The 25320-nt window shown below is 43.0% G+C and overlaps 1 protein-coding gene across 1 annotated transcript in view; it reads right to left on the reverse strand.

Annotated features, from left to right (window-relative positions):
• Window positions 1-25320, reverse strand: part of F13a1 (coagulation factor XIII A chain) — a 154924-nt gene that overhangs the window by 70510 nt on the left and 59094 nt on the right. The window contains exons 6-8 of the mRNA XM_038334077.1: window positions 23570-23677; window positions 5024-5198; window positions 2475-2613 (exon numbers count right to left, since the gene is read on the reverse strand). Of these exons, the coding sequence (XP_038190005.1) occupies window positions 2475-2613; window positions 5024-5198; window positions 23570-23677 (422 nt within the window). The remainder of the gene's footprint in view (window positions 1-2474; window positions 2614-5023; window positions 5199-23569; window positions 23678-25320) is intronic.

Here is a 25320-nt window from a genome sequence, read left to right on the forward strand (position 1 = left end):
TCTGCATGGACACATGAAGTGCTGGATGGCGTAACAGTTCAGATTTAGGGTGTGGGAGTGAGACGTGCTCAAGACAGCCTCATTGAGTTCCTCGTCACGGTCACTCCCTCCGCTAGGAAGTGGAAGCTGCTGGGATGATGATAAAGACCCCAGACACAGAGAAGTGAAGTCATTTCCTTAAAGACAAACAGCAAACAACAGCTTAACCCAAAGCTTGATGTGGGGAAGTGGCTGTGATGGCTGCATCCTGGTTGACGTGTCCAGGACAGTCCTTACCAGCACCTCAAACAAGGAGAGTCCTTGACACAGTCTGGCTTCCTGGAACACGCATTAAAGTACCCTGGTATTTGTGCAAGCCTGACAAGTGTCTGCCTTTTCTTTAAAAGACCCCCAAGTCACAGAGGTACCAGTCATCTCAGGACACCGCGCACCCCTCTCTTTTGAGTGTGCGAAGGTACTCCGGAGGATGGAAGCATATTGCCTTCCCGAGACTCCAGCTGTGCATCTAATAAAGACGGCGATCCCAGCAGCCAGTGTTCATTAGGCACCTGCTACACTCGGCTCTGCCCTGAGTGAAGTTGGCAATTTAGTCCTTCCTGCTTTAGAGGAGGAGAGAGGCACGGAGAAAGTCTGCCTTTCTCAAGGTCACACAGCCGGTCTGCTGTAGAACCAAGATGCTGAGTCCTTTCGTCCCTGTCCTTGGAGTCTGGGTGTGTCCTGAGTTAGGGTATCACAGGCCACTGTTAAAGAGATGCCTTGTCTCCATACACTGAAACCCCCGAGTTTTATCTGACGAGGAAAGGGAAACCTAGGGCACTGTGTACACTGGGATTATAGCAGATCAGACTAGGATCAAGGGCTTATGGGTTGGGGGAAATACTGGAGGAAGGCTCTGAGACAGGGAACAGGACTCAGAAGTGTCAGAGATGAAGGGATGGCAGCAGCAAAAACAGTCCACCTCATGACTTTATACCAACCGTATTTAGGGCCTCATTGCACTTATGGTAGGTTCCTCATAGGGAACCTATGGGAGTATTTGGATAAAGGAGCTGGGAGGCTGAAGGTGCCTATATAAAGAGATAGTGTGTGTGTGTGTGTGCGTGTGTTCCAGTACTACAGAGAAAATAAAATAATTCTCATCCTGCCATTACCATTGACAGTGAACTTTAGGGGCTGATGTTTTGGCCATTTAGACAGACAGGGCTGTCAACTGCAATTCCACTGACTTAAACAGCCCTTTAAATTGCTGTTGGGTTTCCAGGGGCCAGGCTCTATCTTGCCCAAGCCTTCCAGCACCCTGTCTCAACTCATTCCTTCAGCTAAGAGGCTCTATTTTCCATTCATGGTAATCTGATGCTGTGAGTTGGGGGTGTTTCAGCCACTTCCATCGTTCAACACTCTCTAGTGGTCACTTACAGGTCCTAGTGAGTTCGTGCTGCTCCCGAAGCCAATCCGTGCCCACAGTGAGGCTTTCTCAGGTGCAGCGAACTTTTAACTTCTCTTAAAAATGAGCTCGTAACTTCCCACCACCCCCATCTGGGAGCTTTCACTATTGACAGCATTTTAGCTCAATGACTTACAAAGGATGACTACTCATTTCTGGCTTGGAAATGTCACCCAGTTCAGTGCTTGGTGACAACTCAAATTCCATCCCAGTTTCATCCCACATAGACTTTCCTCTATTTGGACCCGGAGGAGGAAGGTAAGGGTGCTACATCAGAACGATGGGTTCTCCGTGGCAAGCACAGCCTCTTTGGGCGCTCACTCTATAGGAAAGCAAGCTTCTGGTACTGAACTCCAAGGCAGTGAAAGACACATGAAGCTAGTGTTCGGAAGCAGTGTCTCCCTTCCCCATCTTGATCTCTAAATGAAATCTGGGCACACCATCAAGGCCAAGTTTAAGCCTATACTCAAGGAGGAATCCCATACTTCAGAAGTAAAAATAGGTAGGGCTAAGAATTGGAGAAGATGGAGTGTATTGTTAGTTTATGAGATATGTGACCTTGAGAAAAATCTCTTTGGGCCTCAGTTTCTTCATCTGTAAAGGAGAGCTCTTGTGTCGATCACTTGATATAACTGTTAGAACAGGTAAGAGTATACAAACACATAAACTGGTGCACAGGAAATTATGGGTAGATGTGACTGTTGGTTACAGTCCCCATCAACCACAGTATTCATATACCATACAGAGGAACCAACCAGGCCTGTGAATTAGCTATGCCCATGGCTGCCTGTGATGACTGTTCTCATATAGATGGATGATTGTCTTTTATCTCTAGGACCCAAACTGTATGCTCAGTAACATTTCCCATTCACCACTTAAAAAAAATCTGTGACAATAAGACATTTATGCCCTTGATGCTGAAAGGTCCTTAAAATGGAAGAGAGAAATACTTGTCAGAATCCATGTTGAGACCCGCGTGGAATGGCCTGCTTGCCCAACACCAGCCCACACCATTGGAAGTCAGACTCACCACACTGAATCCTTGGTGAGTTTGGAGCTCACGTTCCCATCTTCTTCCAGAAAGACATCCATTTGCAAATTGGCATCATTGTCATGGGCTGAGAAATAATTGGTAACGACTCGTGCTGGGATCCCAAGGCATCTTAAAACTGTAGGTGGAAACAATCACATCAATCCTCTAGAGAAGCACAGAGAAAAGTCCTTCCCTCTGTGGGGCTCTCCTGCTTCCCAACATGAAAAGGCCCTTCCTCGGGTGCTCCACACCCAAGAAGTGTGACTTGTTCAGTCCCTTGAGAGCTGGAGAGAGACTATGTTTTTGGAACCATGGACAGGTGCCAAGGAGATCATTCATAATGGAAGTCACATGCTACTTAGTAGTTTACTTCCTAACCACAGTGTCATCAAAGGAGCAGTAATTTAAATCTCGTACAGGGGATTTTCAGAAAACATAGCTTTTAGAAAAACCCCTCAGTGGGGCACGCTACTTCCGGATGAAATTTGCTCTTGGAACACTCTGTGCGGAGTGCACCACAGAGTCACTGGACTCGGTAGCTAATAAATTACCTGGGTGCATCTCTTGCCATATGCACCTATTGATTAAGCTTAATCCAAATGCCCTCTCTGACTCCCAGGACGACAGACATCAGGGCTCATTGGAAATAATTCAGCTGACAATTTCAAGATTAATGACTTGGCTTGCTTTTCCCCTCCCTTCCATCAGAATAACTTAGCATTTTTTTTTTTTTATTTTAACAAAGACTATCCAGCCCTTTCAACAGAACAACCTTGGAAGTCCAAATGTGAGTTAAGTGGAGCTCTGTGTCTTGTCCTTTAAATGACTTGGCTTCAGTCACCAAACAGCAGGGTGACAGCCACCCCTGGCTTCTCACTTCTCCACTCCTCTGCAACCTCTGTTGACCAGTACAAGGATGGGCACTCATGGTCTGTTCCCGGCGGATTCTAATGGGAACTGTTGGACACTGGTTCACATTATTCCTGAAGGGGACTTATGTCAGGGTCTGCCTTCCTCTCAGTTTAAGACAGGGGAAGACTGACTTTGGGGTACCAGTTCCTCCTACCAATACAAGTTTGTATTGTGAACTCTTTACAGTGCAAATCTACCTTTGCATACTTTAACTGCCAGAGCCTGTTCTCAGGCACAGAGAACAAACTTCCTTTATGCAAACAGCATATGTAGATGCAAGGTTTCACTGTCTTATCTGGGACTAAGCCCAGAGGTATTGAGCTACAGCAGTAGCTGAATATTAGGTTAGATTAGAGATTTAGACGTGGGAAGCACTGAGGTCTTTAACAATTTCCTGAAATGAGTTCAGGGGAGCGACTTCCTCTCCGTGCCCTGGCTTTAAAGTCCCTCAGAACACAGTCCATCCAAGCTTCCTCCACAATGGCTCAGGCTTCTGTCTGACATCAGGACCAGTCTCCCGGAAGGCAGTTGCTCCCAAGAAATGAATGTTCTCTAATCCTTGCATATAGTCAAACGGCTCAGAAAATATTCTTCTGCAGGCCGTGCCATGGGAAATGACAACAAATGAAAGAAAATGTCATTTCTGTTTGTGTGGAACAGGACTAGGTCCTGGTCTGTCACAACTTTGTGCTAAAATAGATGTGTCTCACAATTATTTACAACAGTATCCTTTCCCAAGCCTATGTCCCCCAGACTCTCATTTTAAAAAATGTTTTATTAAAAACTGTTAACTAGGCAAAGCACTCTTTATTAATGAGTGGCAGAAAGGACACTCTGACTTGAACGTAAGGTTTCTCCAGGGTGACAGGGACAGCGTGTGACTGCAATCGCTTCCCACGGTGAAGACAGCGAAACAGAGTTTGCAAACTGTCCACTGCACTAACTGTGACACTGCCTGGGCCAAGCAAGGCAAGTGCTCTTTGGTAAAATGATGCAGAAGACTCAAGAAAACTGCCTGTCCTCATTTTCTTTTCTCTGCAGGTTGGATGTTGGATGGACTTCACACCAGAAGGGTAGCTGGGGAGGTGAAGATGCGCCGTGAGAACTGATCCCTGCCTGGTCTGGCTCCCTGAGACTGACAGGCAAAGGGGAAGATGAAGTGACCTGACTGTCCCTTTCAAATCTAGGACAAGCTCTTAAGCATGTACTAAACACCTCATCAATAAACAAATAAGCATATTTGTAGACTGTTTCAAGAAAAATCATAACATATCTTTCCTTATTATTTGTTATTTTAATTTTTCTTTACTCTTTGAAAGACATGTTTGAAATGGCTCACGATTTCCCCGTTTCCTTCCGTAGCCCCTTCAACCCTCCACTGCTCTGGGCGTCAAATGATGGATCACGCAGGAGATAGTCTATCATTCTTGCCATAAAGATTCTGCAGTCTGAGAGACTGTGAGCATATTTGACCCAGCACAATTTAATTATGCATTGACTATATCCCAGAATAGTCACCCATAAATTCTATAGAGCCAATGGGAGCTTTTAAGTCTCCTTGCCAGGTTATAGATAAAATGACTTGAAGTGAAATTTCTTTTGTGTTAAAAATCATTACTGTATCGGATACTTACATGTGTTAAAGACACCAGCAAAAACCCAGCACTGGCCGTATCGGACGGGTGTTTCAGAGCTCTTATATTCTAGTAGAATGTCAACACTTCCTGTCCAGGCCGATGGAGGGATGCCATAGGCATAGACATTGTCCCATGATCCAACTAGGACACCTTCATCATCCTTGGCATTCACCTAAATGAGGCCATGAGAGGTGAAAAAGAAGAAAGGGTCATTTAGAAGGTCACCTTTCCCAGACTGGCATGGAGCAAGCTGAGGTTCCCAGTGTCTTCAATATATCCTGCATGGTGAAAACACTTTCCATCCCTGGTCAGTTTATCATCTTATTACCAAGGGTAATGATGGAAGACCAAAGTGTGCAAAGGGAAGATCTGATGATCAAGACTCTCCCGAGCAGTGTTATCAAGTGTAGTTGAACAGTGAACAGTGTAGTTGAATAGCATGGTTTTTTTTTTGGGGGGGGGGGGGGCGAACACACTGCTGAATCTTCCTCCTTGAATGGAGCTTTCATCAGTTTACCTGTAGCCAGAATCCAGGTGAGGAACAGAGGGAGTTCTTTCCCAAGTGGGTGCTGCCTCGTAACTGGCAGGGCAGGGAATCTGAATACCCAGAGTGTGGTTTGGGGATCAGCAGTGAAAGCATCAGCTGAGCTCATCAGAGAGGCATGCTATCGCACTCCTCTTGGGCCTACAGGGAAGGAATCTGCACTCTAAAGCACAATCCACAGGTTGTTTACAAGCACATTAGTTCAAGAAGTGTTGGTCCGGACGACAGCGAAAGCCATTAATTAATTAACACAGACGCTGGGTGATTAGATTATGGAAGCTGTAGAAGAAAGATGAACGCGTGGCGGGTCTTTACATATTGGCTGCTTCACAGGCCTGCTGCCCCCAAGCCTCGCAACCTGCTGGACTTCTCCATCTAGCCTGCTGTGCTTGACTGGAAAGGACTCTTATTCTGAAATGTTTCAAGAGTTCTTTGGAAACAGAGATTCAATCTGTGAGAATATGTGTGTCTAACTTCCAGCAGGTCTGAAAAAAGAACTGGCACTCCAAAACTGTTCAATCATCAGGGCCATATCCAACAACCACGTAGGCTCTGTACATCGAATATGCTTAAGGCTTTTTCCTCAGGAGAAACAGGGGCCAATCAGGTGGAAGCAAATTCTGATGCGAGGAAGACAGAAACACATCGAGGTAGAGCTCAAAGGAGAGGAGAATCAGCTGGGTTGGAGGGCGGTCGGGTTGTTTGGGGTTTGGCAGAGGAGATGCTATTGGAGCTGGCTAAAAAATTCTCATGTAAGTAGTCAGTGTTGGGTGGAGTGCAATTTCCCTCCTTTGACTTGGTGTCTGTGCAGGTGAGAGTGGAGGCTTTTAGGCAGTACTTTGTTAGTGTGTTGAACGTGGAAAGAATGAAAAGTTTCCAAGTTTCTTAAAGACCTCCGCCAGCCAGCTCAAGCCTTTGATGCAAACTTCGACTTCAGCCTACCCTTCTGGTCCTATTCTGGAGCAGAAAATTCCACGACTACTTTGATAGAACATGGGGACTGTCTGCGATACGGTCTGGCCTCTGTGGAGGGGCAGCATGTTGTCACTGAAAAGTCGAATAGAGTCTATGGATCCCTGAGGCAAAGGTCCCAAAACTGTGTTTCTGATGTCTGATTTTCAGATAAATAGCCATTAAATAGAAGGTGACTAATAGCACAAGCTGAACCCAAACAGCTAGGGAGAAGAGTAAGAAATAAATAGCCCCCTTCCCTACAGACCATTTAATTGTTAATGTGGAATGCTGCCCTTGTTGCTAGATAAATCACAATTCTCACTTATTAGCATTTGGCCAGATTAGCTACTGTGTTCTAATTAGAACATTGATTTCTAAGGAGCTCAGACACTGAGAGAGATACGTCTTCAGTGGCAGATGAAAAGGGTTAAAGTAAAATAGCCCCTTCTAGACAACAAAATCCAAGGGCATGCTGGGATTTTTACTTTCTAGAGTTGGTTGTTGTAGCAACCTGTTGTGAACTCAAGGTTAGACGGGGCAGAATCCAATGTCATGGTTTTGAGTCATTGGTGGTCTAGCACACAATTCAAACCTGGAGCTACAAACTAGAAGTGATCTTTAATGTTAATATGGATGCCTTAAATTTCCATCCTAGGGGTTGGAGAGATGGCTCAGAGATTAAGAATACTGACTGCTCTTCCAGAGGACCCAGGGTTCAATTCCCAGCACCCACTTGTTGGCTGACAACCATTTGTAACTCCAGCTTCAGGAAATCTAACGCCTTCTTCTGGTTTCTGTGGGCCCTGCATCCACATGGTGCATGGGCATACATGCATGTAAAACACTTATACACATAAAATAATTAAAAAATAAATTAATAAAAGTTAAATTTCCTTATCATGTCTACAGAATTGGAGAAATGAGGAAGTAGACCTCCCCCCAAAGTTATTACCAGTGACATCAATGTTATAAGATAATGCAAGAAACTCTACCACCCAGTGACCAGAGCCGATTGAGGACAGTGAGTGGCCCAGGAAAGCAGCAGGTCCCAGATTCCAATCTACCCACCGGTTCTTCAGAAGCCACACTGCTGAAGCAACACAACTCTGCAATTTTTCATCTTTATTTTATAATCTGAAACTATAATGCTATTCTATATCTATATTCTGACCAAAGAAATGGAAACAATTTCTGTGGAAAAGAATGTGTGGGAAAGGGTCACATATCAAAAGAGACAGATATTCTGTGATGATAATATGGAAATATTAGAAAACCCAAGAGTGTCTCCTCACAGGAATGAGCTCTATACCTTTAACTTCTGCATGAGAAAGCTAATGGAATCTTAAAAGAAGAAGAAGATGGTCGCTCTCCTCAGCGCATTGCCCTTCCCTGCTCCAGTCTCCCATGCATTTCCTAGTAGACCATGAGCTCCGCTACCCTCAGAACTGCAGATCTGAGGAGAAACAAACTCCATCTTAGGTGGAGAAGAGTCAGATTTCATCTATCAGGGCAAATAAAATACCAAAAAGAACTGTGTATAAATAAAGCACAGACAGAAGAACAGGAGACCTAGTTGGCAGGAAGAGGGGAAAGAAGAGAGAGTATCATATATAAAAGAAAACTAAGGAGCATAAAGCCTTTTCTCGCAGCCTATTAACTTGAGGGACAAGTGGATGGCCAAATAATATGATTTCTGAAATAATAATACATCATTAACTTCAAGATACAGAGTAGAGAGTGTTAAAAGCAAACAGATGATGACAAAGAGAAGGGAGATATCGTAGAAAATGCTAATGGAGATACAGAAGAAGTTGCTAAAGAGAAGCTAAGAGCTCTCAGGGACACAGATGATATAGAACAAAGGTAAATAGTGTCCTTAAAGTAGAGACCCCTCAAAATGAAACCAAAGGCATGACCGTAATCAAGAGAGTCATCTTTGGTCTGCAGTTTGACACAGGTCCCTTACCTAGAACTCATAATCAATTTAAATTTTTTTTCTTTTTTTTCTCATTTTTTTTTATTAAAAATTTCCATCTTCTCCCCTCCTCCTCCCCCTTCCCTCCCCTCCCTTCCACCCATACCCCCACTCCTCCCCTCTCCAAGACAAAGAGCCATCAGGGTTCCCTTCACTATGTTAAGTCCAAGGTCCTCCCAGCTCCCCCTAAATCCAGGAAGGTGAGCAACCAAACTGACAAGGCTCACAGTGAGCCCGTCTATGCTGTAGAGTTCATGCTCATTGCTGTTGCCTTTGGTTTCTCAGTCCTCCTCCACTGTCAGCCACATTCAGAGAGTCCGGTTTGGTCCCCTGTTCCATCAGTCCCATTCCAACTGGACTTGGTGGTCTCCCGTTAGATCTGTCCCACCATCTCAATGGGTAAACGCACTCCTCACGGTCCTGACTTCCTTGCTCATGATCTCCCTCCTTTTGCTCCTCATCAGGACCTTGGGAGCTCAGTCCGGTGCTCCTATGTTCAATTTAAATTTTAACTAAAGAAAAGATTGCCTGGTCATCTAGATACATAGTGCAAATAAGCAAAAACTGAGAGAACTGGGCTGTCTTAAGATTTCTCCACAGTATCATTCAGTGACAAAATATTGTTAATCAATATTTACATAGTCCCGAGAGAAAGGTGTCTTAATGACATTAGGCACTGCCAAGTTTTACAAGGATAGGGGCAGGCAGCATAGAGTCCCAGTCAGGAGGAATTTCAGACAACATAACAACATAAACTCCAGGAAAAGCACACTTTAGCATCATCCACACTATAGTACAGAATGAATTTTAAAGCCTGCAAAGGCAGGACCAAAAATCACTGTAAGAAAAATGACATTTGAGTGTTGAAGGAGAAAAAGAAAGAAAATGATCGTGATTTAGTGTGTTGGTCTCTCACCGTTAATTGACACCATCTAAATTAAAATATAATTTAAAAGTACATTATTACTTTATGTTTAATTGGTTTCGTAATTTGAACTAATTTCGGAAGGATCCGTTAGGAAATTATATCTCTTATGAAGAAACATTTGTTTGAACTTTAATTTTTTTTCTGTACAATTCAGTGTGTTTCCTCTGTTAAAAGTAGATTTAATACAATTAAGTGGGATGGGAGTATAATTAAACACAATTCTTTAAATAGCATGATGACGCTTGGTATAAATACAAACAAATGGGTGCACAGTAAAGAAGGCAAAAAAAGACCCAAACAAGCACAGTTAGCTAATGCTTTGTCAAAGTTACAAAGGAAATTTCCAAGGCAAAAAAAAAAAAAAAAAAAAAAAAATAGGTTCAACAAAGGCAGGTAAAACCAAGAGGGTATCAGATGGGAAAAGGACTTTAGGGGTTCAGGAAGGCTCACAGAGGTTAGAAGAGTCACAGGCCTGAGGAGACATATGGTGGACAGGATGAGCATCTTTTGAAGAAGAAGAGACTCTTTGCTGGAGTAGCTACCTGCAGGTTGCTAGGGAATGTTTTCCTACAGTGTTGGTGAGGATGTGAGTTAGCACAGACATTGCAGAGGGCAGGATGGGAGTGTCTGAAGGAATGACTACATGGTACATGCCTGCAGGTTGTTAGGAAACTCCTTCCTACGGTGTTGGTGAGGATGTTGGTTAAAACAGGCATTTCGGCAGGCAGGATGGGAGTGTCTGAAGGAATGACTACATGGCACATTCATCTACTTCCCGGTATGGATCTGAAAGCATTGGCATCATCCAGTATGTCAAAGAGATAGCAATGTAACTGATAGGGAGCTGGGTAAGGAACACACAACATATAGACATAAGAGAATGATACCTAGTCGAAATGAAGAAAAATATGGCAATATTGTTTTAACTTTATTTTTTCACTTTTTACATATTGCTGGAATTCCTTATTGAGAGAAGTGGAATGTTTTCTGCTTTTATTTCTGCCTTTTCTTGGTTTTCTTTTTAACTGAAAAGAGAACTTTTATAATAGCCATTGGAAGTAGGAATGTGCATAAATCGACTCTTTTTTACTTCTACAACAAAAATTTGGTTACAAATTTCGTCTTAATTTTAATAAGTCCATTTTCTGAATTATTTAATGAAAGGGAAAGGATGATTAAAGCTCTTATCATATGTCAGGAAAAGTGCCTTGTGGGGCTATTGCCCCAAATTCTTGACTTAGGTCCAAGGGAGTAGTTAAACTAGGTTTGTTCAGCTGCGGAGGGAGCAGAAGCAATGCTTTGTAAGGCAGGAAGGAAGACTCATCCGCCCAGAAAGTAGACTACCAGAGGGCTGTGCAATATGGGTCTTCTGTAGCTAGTTCCTCTGCATGAGTCATTCTTCTTAGAGGAAGGAGGACAGCTCCCAAGATTCAGGAACTAAGCAGTCGTTTTTAGTCTTGCATCCTCCCGTAAGGAACCCCAACAGACCTCGTGGATTTGCCAGCTAGACCCGGTGGAATGGTTTCTTTGATAAGTTTCTCTTCCCGGGAAAAAAAAATCACATAACCACGGGATATGTACAGGAAACACAGGCCTCTTGTGTAGGAAACCCTTTGTGACTGGGGCAGCTGCAGAACTGGTCATACTTGCTTCTGATGGAGCACAGAAGCTGATGGAGCTCTGCCTTGCTCTTTAGCGTCACACCGGACAGGCCTCCACTCTAGAGTAAACAGTAAGCTTGCTTTCTGTGCCATCCAAAAGACTGAAATTGGCCACGAAGTGTGAGCAGATGTTAATTTCCCTGTCACCGTGATGTTCCTGCTCTGCTCACACGGTGTCCTGAGCATTATTACACTGCTCTCCTGTTTACCACACGGTGTTGTATTATTGCTTTGATCATCCTTGCTGCCCCCATTTCCAGATTTCCTGTGTTTGAAAGAAGTGGCCATGTCACTCTGGACTCTCCCAGATGTCCCTGCCTCTGACTACGCTCTCCCTCATATCTACAATCAACCTTCTCCTCCTCCACTGCACCTAGGACCAGTCATGTCCTTCCTTCTTTGTTTGTTTGTTTTTTTCTTGTTTTCATTCATCAGCCAGTGGCACTATGGGAGTTCTGATGGATGGATGGATGGATGGATGGATGGATGGATGGATGGCTAGATGTGGCATTACTCACAAAGGTTTAACATTTTCTTTCTATACCAAGACAGTGGGCTACTTAGAATGTCAATGACTTTTTGAAGGAGACAGATTGCTAGCACTATGCAGAAGACAAAGGATCAAGAATGGCCAAAACTATACTGATGAAGATCAATATGAAGGCTTCTTGATCCGATGGTTTGCTACAGTAACATGGTAGTAGACCCTGCTGTCCTGGAGTAAGGAAAGACAGCAGAGTCTGCAGTTGTTCTGCACTCGTCTGGTCATTTCATTTCTAACCAAGTCACCACAACAGCCTGAGAGAGGCAAAAGAAATGCTTAAGGGAAGGATGGCATTTATAATAATGGCTTCAACAAATGGTGTTGGCAAAAATAGATACACTTTCAAGGAATGAAAAACCTTTAACCCCACCTCACACCACACAGCAAAACCTCAAGATGGTAATAGATCAACAAGTGAAAGCCCAAGTTACAAGTATTTGAAAAGAAACATTGGGTAATTTATATATGTCCTATAAAAAATCACATGTCTTAGATATAATTTTTTTAAAAAAAAACAGTTTAAGGATGGTGATGTGGCTCAGTGGTAGGGCACTCATTTAATATTTATAAGCCCTAAGTCCTAATATGATCATCAGTATCACAAAACCTAATACAAATACATTAAGTATTGGAATTTGTATCACTTTAAAATGTTCTTAGAAATGAGTGTAATGAAGCCACTAGTGACCTGAGTTTAATCCCTGGGACCCACATAACAACTACAGGAGAAAACTGGCCTCCATACATTACCATGGTACTTGCTTCCTGCCACCCATCTCTCCCCCACCTCCTATCTCTCTCTCTTTCTCCTCCCTCCCTCTCCCTCTCTCTCTGTTTCTCTGTCTCTCTGTCTCTCTCTCCCTCTCTCCATCTCTCCGTCTCTCTCTCTCTCTCTCACATACACACAGAGCAAAGTACAGTCTGGTAGGAAAGAGCCTCTACATGTATCTGAGAAAGGCATGGTTTTAGAATATACAACACACAACAACCCCCTCTCAGTAATTAACATACTAATAACCCAATAGGAAAACGGCATAGACTTAGGAAGACAATGTACTAAGAGAAGTATATGAATGGCCTGAAGTATATGAAAAAGTGCTCAGCATAGCTGTACATCAGAGAAAATAAAATTAAAAAGCAATTGGATACAGCTATGTTCACATTAGATTGGGAAGATTTAAAAGATTGGAGTCACCAAGAACAGATGAGCCTGCAGAAAGGTAGACTGTCGTAAGTTTCTGGAGGAATGTAAAGCAGGCAACTCTTCTGTGCAGCTAATGGAGGGTACCTCAGAAAATCAAACACATGCATATCCTGTAACACAGACATGATAGTTTTAGACATTTGATCCACAGATGAGAATATGCACATCAAAAGATGGAAGGTAGCACACAGGTTGCAGAGAAAGAACTGTCGTTAATGTCTCACTCCGTTGTAGGCCCTGTGTGCAAGGGTACCAATTAGACAGGCAAGACGTGCCCACGGGTGCCCACACCAGGCCTATTATGGAGTAATGGAGTTGATGTCTTCCCTATAGAAGGGAATTCACAACTGGTTACTCTAAGCCTGGTCTGTCCGTCCCTAACCCAGAAGCCATCTCCAATTGATAACATCCTCCAAAGGAAAAATTAATTTTCTCCAATGGAGTCTCACTGTGTATACAACCATACTTAAGGACAGGCTCCACGACCAGCAGTGGGTAGACAACAAAAATGATCTCAATGATATTTTTGAAGGTTTTTGTTTCACCATGCTTTGTCTGAGCATTTTCCTTTATCTTACAGCTCTTTCAGTTATACATTTTGTTTAGGGCTTTCCTCTGTGTGTATGTGTGTGTGTCTCAGCATCTATGTGTCCTGTGCTTTTTCGTTGGCTCTTTCTTTTTTCTGTTTGTTTGTTTCTTTTGTCCTATTCTGGTCTATTTTTATTTTATTTTTATTATTGCTGCTGTTGTTTGGATGCCTGAGAGAGAGAAACGGTGTGGGTTTGGGTGGGTAGAGAGGTGGGGAAAGACCTGGGCAGAGTGGAAGCAGGGCAAGCTAGAATCAGAACATACTGTATTAAAAAATAAAACAACAGCAAAACTATTTCCGGTTAAAAAAAAAAAAAAAAAAAAGCCCATGGCTGAGAAGGATGCAGACTCTACTAAGGAAGCTTCCACTGTTGTTTGGCTAAAAGTACAAAGCATGCCTGTAAAATTACCTTTTAAGTAACTATGTGAATCCCCATAGAATATCATTGTCAGCTTTAGTCAGGGAAACTGCCCTCTGCAGGGTTCAGTGATGACCGCAGAGACTTGGAACCGGTCTGAGTGCAGAGAAAAAAGGGCCGTTGAATGTGCGGCCGCACAGGGAACTTCTCTATTGTCCCCACGGCTCAGAGAACTTTAGGAAAGAATGCACAGCAAGTGTAAGAGCCAGCAGAAGGCGGGGAGCCGTGGGAAATGACTTCCAGATGTGGTGTGGCTATGTGATGCTCATGAACTCATCACTGCTGCAATTGCCTGCATGAGTTCTCCATGAGAGTGGGCCTGGCAACAGCTTGTCATGGAATGTGGAGGCTTCATGGGATTCCACATCTCTCTGAGGATTTATACACAGATGACGGTAGAGGGGGGGAACTTCTATTCTCCTGTCACATAAGCTTCTGTACACAAACTCCTACCCACACTCTTGGAAACAACCTCAATAACACTCATTGGGTCACACACGCCAAGACATGGATCTGGAAGGAGAGCTACTTGGGAAGAGGAAAGGAATTAGTAGAAGTTGGGAGAATAAGAGAAGGTGTGTGTAGGGGGATAAATATGATCAAATTGTATTATGTACAGGTCTAAAAATGTCACATAAAATTCATTATTACATATAATCAATATATGTTAACAAGAAATAAAAATGTAAAGAGAAAAGACCTATTCAGAATGCTAATAGTAGCTGTGTAGTGGCTCCAAAAGGGATTCAAAGATTCATCAACAGACAAGCAGAGCGAGAAGTTGCGATACATAAGACAATAAAATGCTGCTCATAAAAGTGAAGACTCGTGAACAATTTATGGAGTGAATGAAGCCAGTCCCAGTCTTCATGACCTATCGGTGTGTGTTTCCAGAGGAGGTGAGTATAACTCGCGGCAAGGAAGGAGAGCAACGTTCCTCAGGGTGCAGGTCAATGAGTAAGACACAAGGCAAGTGCGAGAAACATCTAGTCTAATTTTCCACCACTGTATCCCTACTGTGTGCTATAGCTGGTTGGTATAGAACCACTGTTCTCAGCCTTCCTAATGGTATGACCTCTTAACATAGTTCCTGATGTTGTGGTTGCTGCCCCCAACCATAAAATTACTTCATTGTACTTCATAACTGTAATTTTGCTGCTGTTATGATTTATAATGTGAATATCTGGTATGCAGTATATCTGATATATAACCGCCAAAGGGGTCACGACCCACAGATTGAGAATCACTGGTATAGAACAGATCATCAAAAAATGCTTGAGTGAAAAGGGGTAGATGGGAGATGGGGGAAAAGGTAGAGGAAGAAGCCGGAGAAAGGGAAGGAGAGGAGACGGAAACAGAGAGGGCGTTAAGTCTCTGTCCTAAGAGGCCCCTAGGCTGTGCTGCATTGTAGCCATCTGTCCTAGAGACGCTGGTCCCAGATGAGACCAGCTCCGTCTGCACAGCTTGGAGGGAGTGCTGAAAAGCAAGAGCCCGTGCTTCAGAAATAGCCTGTGTGATTACAAAATAGATGCTGTGTTGAAACTCATTCCAGGAAGCAATTCAGGGAAAGCAGACATTTAGATTGACTATGATTATCACGTTGGAGAAATAGCTGGTAATAAATGTCTCTTTTTCTCCAAAAATATGGGACAAACAGGCATAAGAAATGTGACCTTGATAATTGAGAAGCCAAGCTGTTTGCCCACAAATGGAAACTTCATTACATTGCTGGCTTTTACCACAAGAAAAAAAAAATGATGCCTGAACAGTTCACTGTCCCTCGTTGCCCCCACCTGAAGGGGAAGGAGTCACTCAGATGGAAAGGGTGACAGGAATTATATCTTTATGCCCGGGGAAATCATGTGCTAGAGACAGAGGACAGGACGCAGATGCATCCAGGGGCAGTGTAGCATCCTGTTTGCAACAGTAGGCTCAGGCAGCCGGAGGTTCGCCTCCAGAGCTGTGACCTTGGAGAAGATCAGCTGACTTTCTGATACCTCATCCTGTCCAGCTGTCCATTGGTTATTTAAAGAATAGACAGACATGTTTTCTCACAGGAGGTTAGAGAGATTTTTTTTTTCAGGACAGGGTTTCTCTGTAGCTGTGAAGTCTATCCTGGAACTAGCTCTTGTAGAGCAGGCTGGTCTTGAACTCACAAAGATCCGCTTACCTCTGCCTCCCAAGTGTTGGGATTAAAAGCGTGTGCCACCACTGCCAAGCTTTAGGCAGATATTTCTATGAGATACATTTTCACTTTCCCGCTGTTCCCTCTGGCTTCTGATAGATTTGTCAGTTGTCAAAAAACTTCAATAAACAGAAGTGAAAATCTCTAGTGATGAGAGAGACCCATGGTATGTCTTTTGGGGAATGGGTCTGTCCTGATCATCCTATGTCACCCAATTTCCATAGTCCTTCTGGATCCACAGGTGCCTTTTGTGTTTAGGAAAATCTTGGTCTTTCATTTTTAGAATCTTACCATGCTAGACTCCCATAGCATTCTTCATGAGTGCCAATCAGTAGATTCTCTAAAAGCTGTCTCACGGGTATGCCTACTGATTGGGCTGTGCCCTTACTGTAGGGTTTCAGGGATTATCAATCAACCTGCAGTTTCCAGCTATTTCCAAATGAAGAATGCCTTTCCTGAAATTTATGGGCATGAATCATGGAGGTAGATGATAGCAACAGAAATAAAAGCTGATCATTTTTGAAGGCATAGAACTCTGGACAGGGTCTCAGTTCCTTTCAGGAGCCTTTATTTTGCAATGCCAAGAGACTGGGAATTTGCAAATGAGCTATGGGGACCCAATTCTTACAACAAATCAGTGAAAGATTTCTCTCCCCCTTCTCAGAGGTGGCATCCCTGTGCATGCACAGATAATCTGGTAGAAATTCCCCTCATAATGATTGGAAATACTGACCAGTAATTATATAACTAGAGCACAAAAATGGAGAAAATACTCATTTTTACTTAGTCATAATTTTGGGGAACAAAAAGATGTGAAAGAGCCCTGGTGGTGGACAATGCCAGCAGGGTTTCTCTGGTTGAGTCCTTCCCTAAAACAGGGGCCTTTGTCTGCTTTATGGACCAAAGGGAAATTTGGGTATTTCCTTGTACAAATCTAAAAATCCAAACTTCAAATCTAACAATGCTAGGGACTATCCTTTGGCGAATGGTTGTATGACCAGAGAATAGATTTTTGGACACTTAGTTCTGATTTTAGGGCTCATTTGGAATGACTCAGGTGTGAACTTCTTAATTTGAGGGAATCTTAAATTGTAATTGAATACTTGTAATTGATGTTTATTCCATGAAAATGTTTGTTCAACGTGAAGCCATCATTTAAAACGGGGGAGGAAACAACTAAAATAAAGGAAGAAAGAAAACACAAAACAAAATCTCATCCCCTTTGGAGTTGCTTGGCAACGTAGCGAAGTAGTGATGATGTTGCCTATGTTTTCCATCCACAGATGGAGAATCTCCTAACAATTAGAGAAAAAAGCGGGGAGAAAGATGGACCAAGTGAGAAGAGTGCTGTTTTCAGTCACTCTCTGACTGTGATCGGGGGCTTGGGGAGCAAAAGCAGCAATGCAGTTGTCTCAAAGGTCCGAGGAACCTGAGACCTGCCTGCAGCATGGTCAGTTTGATTTACTAGCTGTAGTTCAGATTTTTTTTTTTTTAAGTAGCACTAAAGACTACATAGACCATCGATTGGTGGAAAAAGTTCAATCTTGAGTTAATTCCCTAAAGGTGTAGTCAGAGCAAGGCATTAATGGGGATTAATGATGGCATTGTGGCTCGATATCAGCAAAGACTGTGGTTAAAAATAAATGTGCACACCCCAAGGGAGGCTGGGAAGTCCAGGTTGATAAAGGTGAGAAACACTGGAATTCAAAATATGTAACTTTATTGATGTTTGTTTTTTCCTTTTTCATCTTCCCAAATTTCCCATTAATGTTAGCTTTTTTATTGCAATCAAATCAAAATATAGCATCCTGGGATCAAGGGGCTAGAAGTGTTGAGACCCCCATGGGAAGAATGTTAGTTGGGTGACCTTATGGTTTCTGACTTGCCAAGCAAGCAGGCCCCAGAGAAGCACATTTCAGAGCCCCTCCCTGATTACATTGTCCTCCACTGCACTTGGTAACCAGCCATTTGCTATAAGATCCACAATGGATAAAGACTTTCTGTGAATAACGGCCTGGCTATTTGTTATATCCAATACTCGACACCTATTCCCTGCACCCTTTGATCCAATAGTTCAACACTTATTTGTTCTGTGTAGGCCCAGAGAAGTGTGTAGTTATAGTCAAGAGGTTTTGTTGTTGTTACAACAACAACGTCATACAGTCCGAGCTTGTTTCCATCAGGAAATTTTCTGCATTACACTGGACTTTTCTATTTGTTTGTCTGTCTTTTCTATGAGATTATAAGCTCTGTGGGGGTAGAAACTATGTTTGGTTCACCATCAAACCCCAGTACCCAGATATTTGTTGAATGAATGAGTTGTAATTGTGGTTTTGCTAGTATCAGCTATCATCACCACATGGCTGCCACCACCACCCTTACCATTCCCCCCTCATCCCATGACCACCATCCCTATTGTCACCAACACCGCCATCGGCATATCAATCCACTACAACTCTCATCCTCACCGTAATTATCTTTTCCACCACCATCACCGTTAACCATAACACTACCGTTACCACACCACCACCATCATCATCCACATCCTTACCACCATTATATCACTACCATAACTACCCCTGCATCACCACCACCGCCACTACCATTCCCACCCTCTACAAATCATCCTCATCATCATTGCTGCTGTTACCTGAAGCACGGTCACTATGACATCACCATCATGACCATCCCCACCACCAATGGTTACCTCTACTGTATGCTCACCACACTTTCAGCGTTTCTGTCACCATTTCCATGACCATCGCACCATATCACCACCACTAGTCCCATCCTCACTGTGGTTATCACTCTTAGCGCCACCATAATCACCATCACTGCTCTCAGTCATCACCATGACCACCAATACCATTACCGTCACTATCGTTATCATCACTTTTCTACCACCAAAGCACATTTGGCATCTAATCCCCTTGATGACCTCTTTCCCAGGGACACAGAGCCTCCGGCTGCTGAGATCTTGACACCTTTCCTCACTTATCCCCCCCCCCACTTTTAAATCCACCGATTCTTAGGGACTTGTCCTTTTCTAGGTGACAGCCGCACGATTTGATGCAGTGATTGTGCTATTGGCAACAATGTGCTGGCAGAGATGCGCTGAAGCAATACGTTTTGAGAAAGAGGACAGTGTCTAGTTCCAGCTCAGTCACTTATTTCCCCCCCCCCATGACCTTGAGTAAATGGCATTGCTTTAAGGGCTTCTGCTTTCTCATCTCCAGGACCCTGGAGAGTCTTCTAGACCTCATGACTGATTTTCACGTAGAGCCTCTATAGACAAAACGAACGTACATGTAGGCAGGGCATGTAGGACTTGAACAGTGACTAAGCAGCCTGGTATCTGCAGCTGCTGCAGCTTCCCCTAGGGACAGTGCCAGAGCCGATCAGTCATGCCCCCTGGGGTATGAGCTCTGAGCATCCCAATAATAAAAATATATAGGAAGAACAGAGCAGTCCAGGGACAAGGAGACCACTGTGACAATAGCCTGTCATTACTGATGCCTCCTGTAGTCTCTGAGCCCATGTTCTTTTGGGGGCTCAGAGCCCACACCCAGATGCTTCACTGCAACCTAGGGCAGCAACTGAAGACTTAACATTAGGTGAATGAAACACATTTTCAGACGTCACCACTCCCCCTTAAATTTTCCTGGTATACCTCCCAGTGGTTCTCTGAGGGTACTGTCCCATCAGGAATGAGGCAAACAGTTAAAGGGAGGGAGTAAAACTTAGCACAAATATCTTTGTCTAGGCTCCTGGTTTCCTCTCTTTTTCTCTCTTAAATGAACCTATAACATAATATTAGTAAAATGCATCATTCCTCATTTAGGTGATTCTAAATAAAATGCCATCTGTGTAAGATCATATCATCTCGGGCCCGTTCCCCAGAGAGCAGGGTTAGAGGAGTTCAGGTTGTGAAGTCCCTTGTGAAAGGCCAACAACTCTAGGCTTCCAGATGGTCGCCCATGCTTCCCACGGTCTCATCGAAGGGAAACAATAGCAACCAAATATGACAAGAGGAGATACTGGATACATAAAGCAGAATATAAATATTCCTTAGAAGAATATAAAAGACGTTTTTGCTAACAGTGGGAATTTCAGGTATCTGAATACATGATACTGCCTTTGAGAGAGGAAGACATATGATTTTGAGTTTAAGTCTTCTTCCCTGCTTCACGCTGTTAACAGAAGAACCAGAGCCAGGGGTCCATCTCTTGACACAGTCACAGGCCCTCTAGTGTAAAGCAGCCCCCACTGTCTCTTCAGTAGAGGATGGAAAGCAAGACAGAATAAGGCCTACTATGCAGGCAAGAAGGTGTTACATCCATTCTATAGGAGGGAAAACTGAGCACAGAGGGGACTAGCAATGCATCCTTATTAGGTTGATTTGTACCCATAAGGAATATTTGGTAACATATAAAGACATTCTTGAATGTCACAACTGGTGCATTATGGGAAGGGGCTCCTGGGATTCCTGAGTAGAGGCTACGGGATGCTGTTGGACAGTCTATCACACACAAGACTGGTAAAGCAGATACCTTGTAAGACTGGTATAGCAGATATCCTGTACTACAAAGATTTTTGTCTGGCAATTGTACACTTAAAAGCCAAATTCACATTATTATTGCTTGAAAGTTTATCATCATGTGTTCTTTTATCCTCACACATACCCAGTTTCCTCCACTGTCCTTGCCAACCTTGTGTGTCATGGCTGCAGGAAGCCAGTTTGCCTTTGGGGCTCTAGTCAAGTGCTCCTGTGCCATCCTCCTGCTGCTTCTACATTCTTCAGGTGCCCAGTCAGAGCCAGCCCTCCCCTGCCTATGACTTGCTGGAGTAGCTAGCTGCTTTCAGGAAGGTTCTACCTGCAATGATTCTCATTGTGCAAGAACTGGAATCCTTGCATGCATGGTTTGTGTGGTCTTCCGGAAGGGTTTGCAGCTCACACGCATCTCTGTTCTAACACATCTAGGCAGTGGCAGGGTTAAGACACATTTGAAAGGTACAAGGAAAACACCCCTGTATCAGGTGCTGTCTGCCTGGGGTTTGGGGGGCCAGTTGGGGAGAATAACATGGTCATAGACCTGTGAAGCTTATTTCTGGCTGGACTCACCTAGCCTGGTGCCTGTTCTTTCCATATTTTCCAAATGCATCTTTTCACATTATGGTAAATCTTTAACTGGGAAATTAGAAGGTCAGTTTTGGAGGCTCAGTGTTTCAGCTTTAAAAATCACTACAGCCAAAAAGATTTTGGAAAGACTCACAAAGCTATTTTGAGGATTAAGAGAGATGGCAGAGGTGAAGGAGTTTCTCTCACAATTGAGCTTTCTGTACTGTGAACAGTAGCACGGGGGAAACCAAGGGGAAGTGGAGAGGTCACTATGAATTGCTCAGAGCAGTCCTCTGTCCTTTAAACATCCAAGGTCACCCCATCCAGAAACTAAATCAAACCCTTACCATGCTATCCTCTAGGCACATTTTATCTCTCTGGTTCCAGGCTGTGTAACTATGATGTGCATTGGCCAAATCTGAACTTTAGGTAGAGGCTCTTTAGACCTAAGGAAATGTTGAGGCAATTTGAATTGGTGTCATGTGTTTAATTCAATACCTAACATCTTCCACCAGGTCAGATGCAGCTACAGGTGTCTGGGTAAAATTGTCTCTTTTTGCCTTCCTTCTGCACTGCTTTTCATTGGCTTGTGAGTTCCATATTTGGTGGAAGAACACACAGTGGGTGTGTAAAGTCAAGTCAAAGACCGCGTCATTTTAAAATGCCCGAGAGGGAAACAACTCATATCCCATCACTCCTAAATATTGCTTCTCTCTTCACTGAAATGTGTCAGGGTTGCTTCTAAGGAGAGAGGGAAAAAGAAGGGAAATTTCACTTCCAAGTAGGAACCATAATGAACGGGTGCAGGTCCAATGTGTGTTATACAAGTATGCTCTGTGAACACATTCTCAGAGGCCTTTAGGATGGATCCTCTTTTCATTATATAATACAAATACCATCAAAAAGCAAAAACTCCCTATTTATTTTATGTATTTAGATGAACATATTTATTATTTAGGGGTCAGGGGTTGAGCACCCCTCTCCTAGGCTTCACACATGTTAACTAGACAATCTTTGCTCTCACCAGTGAGCTATGACTCTGGTCCCAAGATTTTAGATGTTGGATTCTGCTCTCATTTTGGAAGATCTAGTATGTCTTAAATTTCCACGTAACTTAGTTCTTAATAAAAATAAAAATCACTATTTTTAGCACCCAATCAGAATGTACATATTATATTTTCCCTGGCCTAGTAATTATGTGTCAACAAAATTGATTTTGTTTGGCTGAAAAGATGCACAAACCAAAAATCAAAGATAAAATTCTTCCAGGGAAACTATTTTCCGAGCTGTAAGGGCGTAGGTAATATAACGATGTTTTCCATTCAGTCTTCCTATGTAACGATGTGGCCCACTATAACTGAAGGGTGCTGTACTCCTGGACCAGACATGATGCTCATTTATGCACCGAAGGTCACCTGAGTACTATGGACATGGTACAGGATAGGACCACACAGAACTGCTTAGTTAGCTTTTTACCCTAGTCCTACCCTTCTTATTCATGGGCTTCTAGCTCCTCTTCAGCTGCTCCCTTGGGGGATTTCTGCATTCTTGAAGAGGTTTTGGGATCTCCTACAGTGAATAGTGAGGAAGGTAGACTGCATTGAGATGCAGAGTTGGCAGACCTAGGTTCTGGCAGGAGCTTTATCTCTGACAAGCGTTCACTGTCCTGTTTTCTTGCTGTATACGACATAGTGATGAATGTCCACTGACTTAGAAGATTTCTGGGGAGAATCAACACTTATTTATGAGTGGTAAAGCCCCATGGTGTGGTAGCATTGCATAGCAACTAGGATTGACTACAAAAAGTATCTATTTCACAAAGGAGTTACTTTATTTTTAATTATGTGCATGTGTGTAGGTTGAGAATGCCGTGCACCTGATTAGATGAGTGCTCTTTGGAGGCTAGGAGAGGGGATCCATTCCCCTGGAGTTACAGTTGCTTGTAAGCTGCCTGAAGTTGGTGCTGGGAACTGAAGTTGGGTCCTCCACACACACTCCATACTGAGCTGTCTCTCCAGCCCCAACCATTTATTTTTTGACTATTTCCATGAGTGTAGACATGAAGAAAATCATGTCTTATTTAGCTGCCTGTAATTTTTTAATGTTTTATTGATTTGTCATTTGGTTACAGTAATTAACATTTTTGTCATGGTCATTTTTTAGTCTCTAGATGAGATTTTTAGCTGCGTGGGGACTAGCAAAATGACTCAGTGGATCAAAATGACCTGGCACTAAGCTTGACACGAATCAAAACCCACAAACAGCTTTGAATAGAAATTTTCATTTTGTAGCATATGAGAAAGTGAGAGAGTTCAAGAACACCCACCTGGACACCATCAACCTGAACTTAACAGTTGAAAGACTGGAAGGCTAAGTCACTGTTTATGTCAATCCCTTTATCATCATCAGCTGTGCCACCTACCATTGCAGATCCCACACGGCTGACTTTGATGGGGTTCCCTCTGCCAGAAAGGTCCATCTGAGCCTTGTCCATCACGTATAAGCAAGCATCCAGGATGCCGTCTTCAAACTGTTTGGGAGAAAACAGTGAGAAACTATTAATCTCCACTCTGCAAAACACGATAAACTGTGTGCAAAAGCAAAATGGAGCCACAGCTTACTGCTTAGAAATATGGAGTGACCTCCTATAACCTTTAGCATGAACTATTAACGTGAAGGAAAGGATGTGTGCTGCTTTAATTTTCCATAAAATAAGAGGAGAACAGAAAAGGAAGCCAGAAATAAGAGCAGACCCATTAGAGAGCCAGCATACTTAAGAACCACACACCGACTCTAGGCTCTTTAGGACACTGCACAAGTTTATTACCATCCTACCAACAGATGGACGTGTTAGCCAGAGCACAACGATTTCTCAAAGTCACTTCTGAGTCCAAAAACAACTTGGTTTTCTATTTTCTCTATTATTATTATTATTATTATTATTATTATTATCATCATCATCATCATCATCATTATTTCTTTTTTAGATACCTGCTTGTTTTCTAATAAGAGAGTGCAAGAGAGGATGTGGTTTGGGTGGGTGGGGAGAAGTGAAGATCTCAGAAGAAATGGGGGAGAGGAGCCATAATCAAAATCATTGTATAAAATAATCTGTTCTCAATTTTACAAAAAACCAGCCAGGTGGTGATGGTGCACACCTAATCCCAGCACTAGGGAGGCAGAGGTAGGCGGATCTGAGTCAGCCTGGTCTACAAAGTGAGTTCTAGAACAGCCAAAGCTAAACAGTGAAACCCTGTCTCAAAAAACCAACTAATTAACCAAGCAAACAAATAAATAAAAGAAAGTCAGGCAGTGGTGGTGTACACCTTTACTCAATCCTAGCAGAGGCAGACAGGAAGATCTCTGAGTTCAAGGCCAGCCTGATCTATAGAGTAAGTTCCAGGACAGCTGTGGCTACACAGAGAAACCCCATTTTTCCCCAAAAAAATAAATAAATAAAAAATAAAAACATAAAAGAAAATAAATAGCATTCAGATGTATCACAGGAAGGTAGTCAGATTTTGGCTTGCATATAAGACAGGAGGAGCCCTCATGAAATGAAAGTCCTCCGAGATCTCCTTTCTTTGAGACAAGGCAATTTCTAGAGCCTAAAAGTGATTAAAAATATTAAGGAGTTACTGTTATCTACTTTTGGCCCTAAATAGTAATGTGAGGTTGCAACTGATGGAAACACCTCTAGATACTTTCTGGAAAAATCTAGTAGACATCCTCTGACAAAACTGCAATAGTCTTTCTTAATAATTATTGCTAAGAGAATCACACTTTAAAATATACACAAGGCTTTTTAATTACTTTTACTATGTTTTTGCTTATTTAGTGGTGTGTGTGAGAGAGAGAGACAGACAGAGAGAGAGAGAATATAGAGAATATGCCAGGATGTTTATGTGAGGTTCAGAGAAAATTGAGGTATGTCAGTTCTTTTCTTCTACCACATGGGGTCCTATACTGAGCTCTGATTGATAAACTTGGTGTCTCTAACTCTTTTGCTGGCTTTTGGGACCCTCCTCCTCATACTGGGTTGCCTTGCCCATCCTCAATACATGGGGAGGTGTTTAGTCTTGCTACAGCTTGATATATCATCTTCTGTTGATACACATGGGAGACCTGTCCTTTTCTAAACTGAAATGCCGAAAGAGTGGATTGGGGGTGGGT

This window comes from Arvicola amphibius, chromosome 6 (assembly GCF_903992535.2).
Source record: "Arvicola amphibius chromosome 6, mArvAmp1.2, whole genome shotgun sequence".
Classification (NCBI taxonomy): domain Eukaryota; kingdom Metazoa; phylum Chordata; class Mammalia; order Rodentia; family Cricetidae; genus Arvicola; species Arvicola amphibius.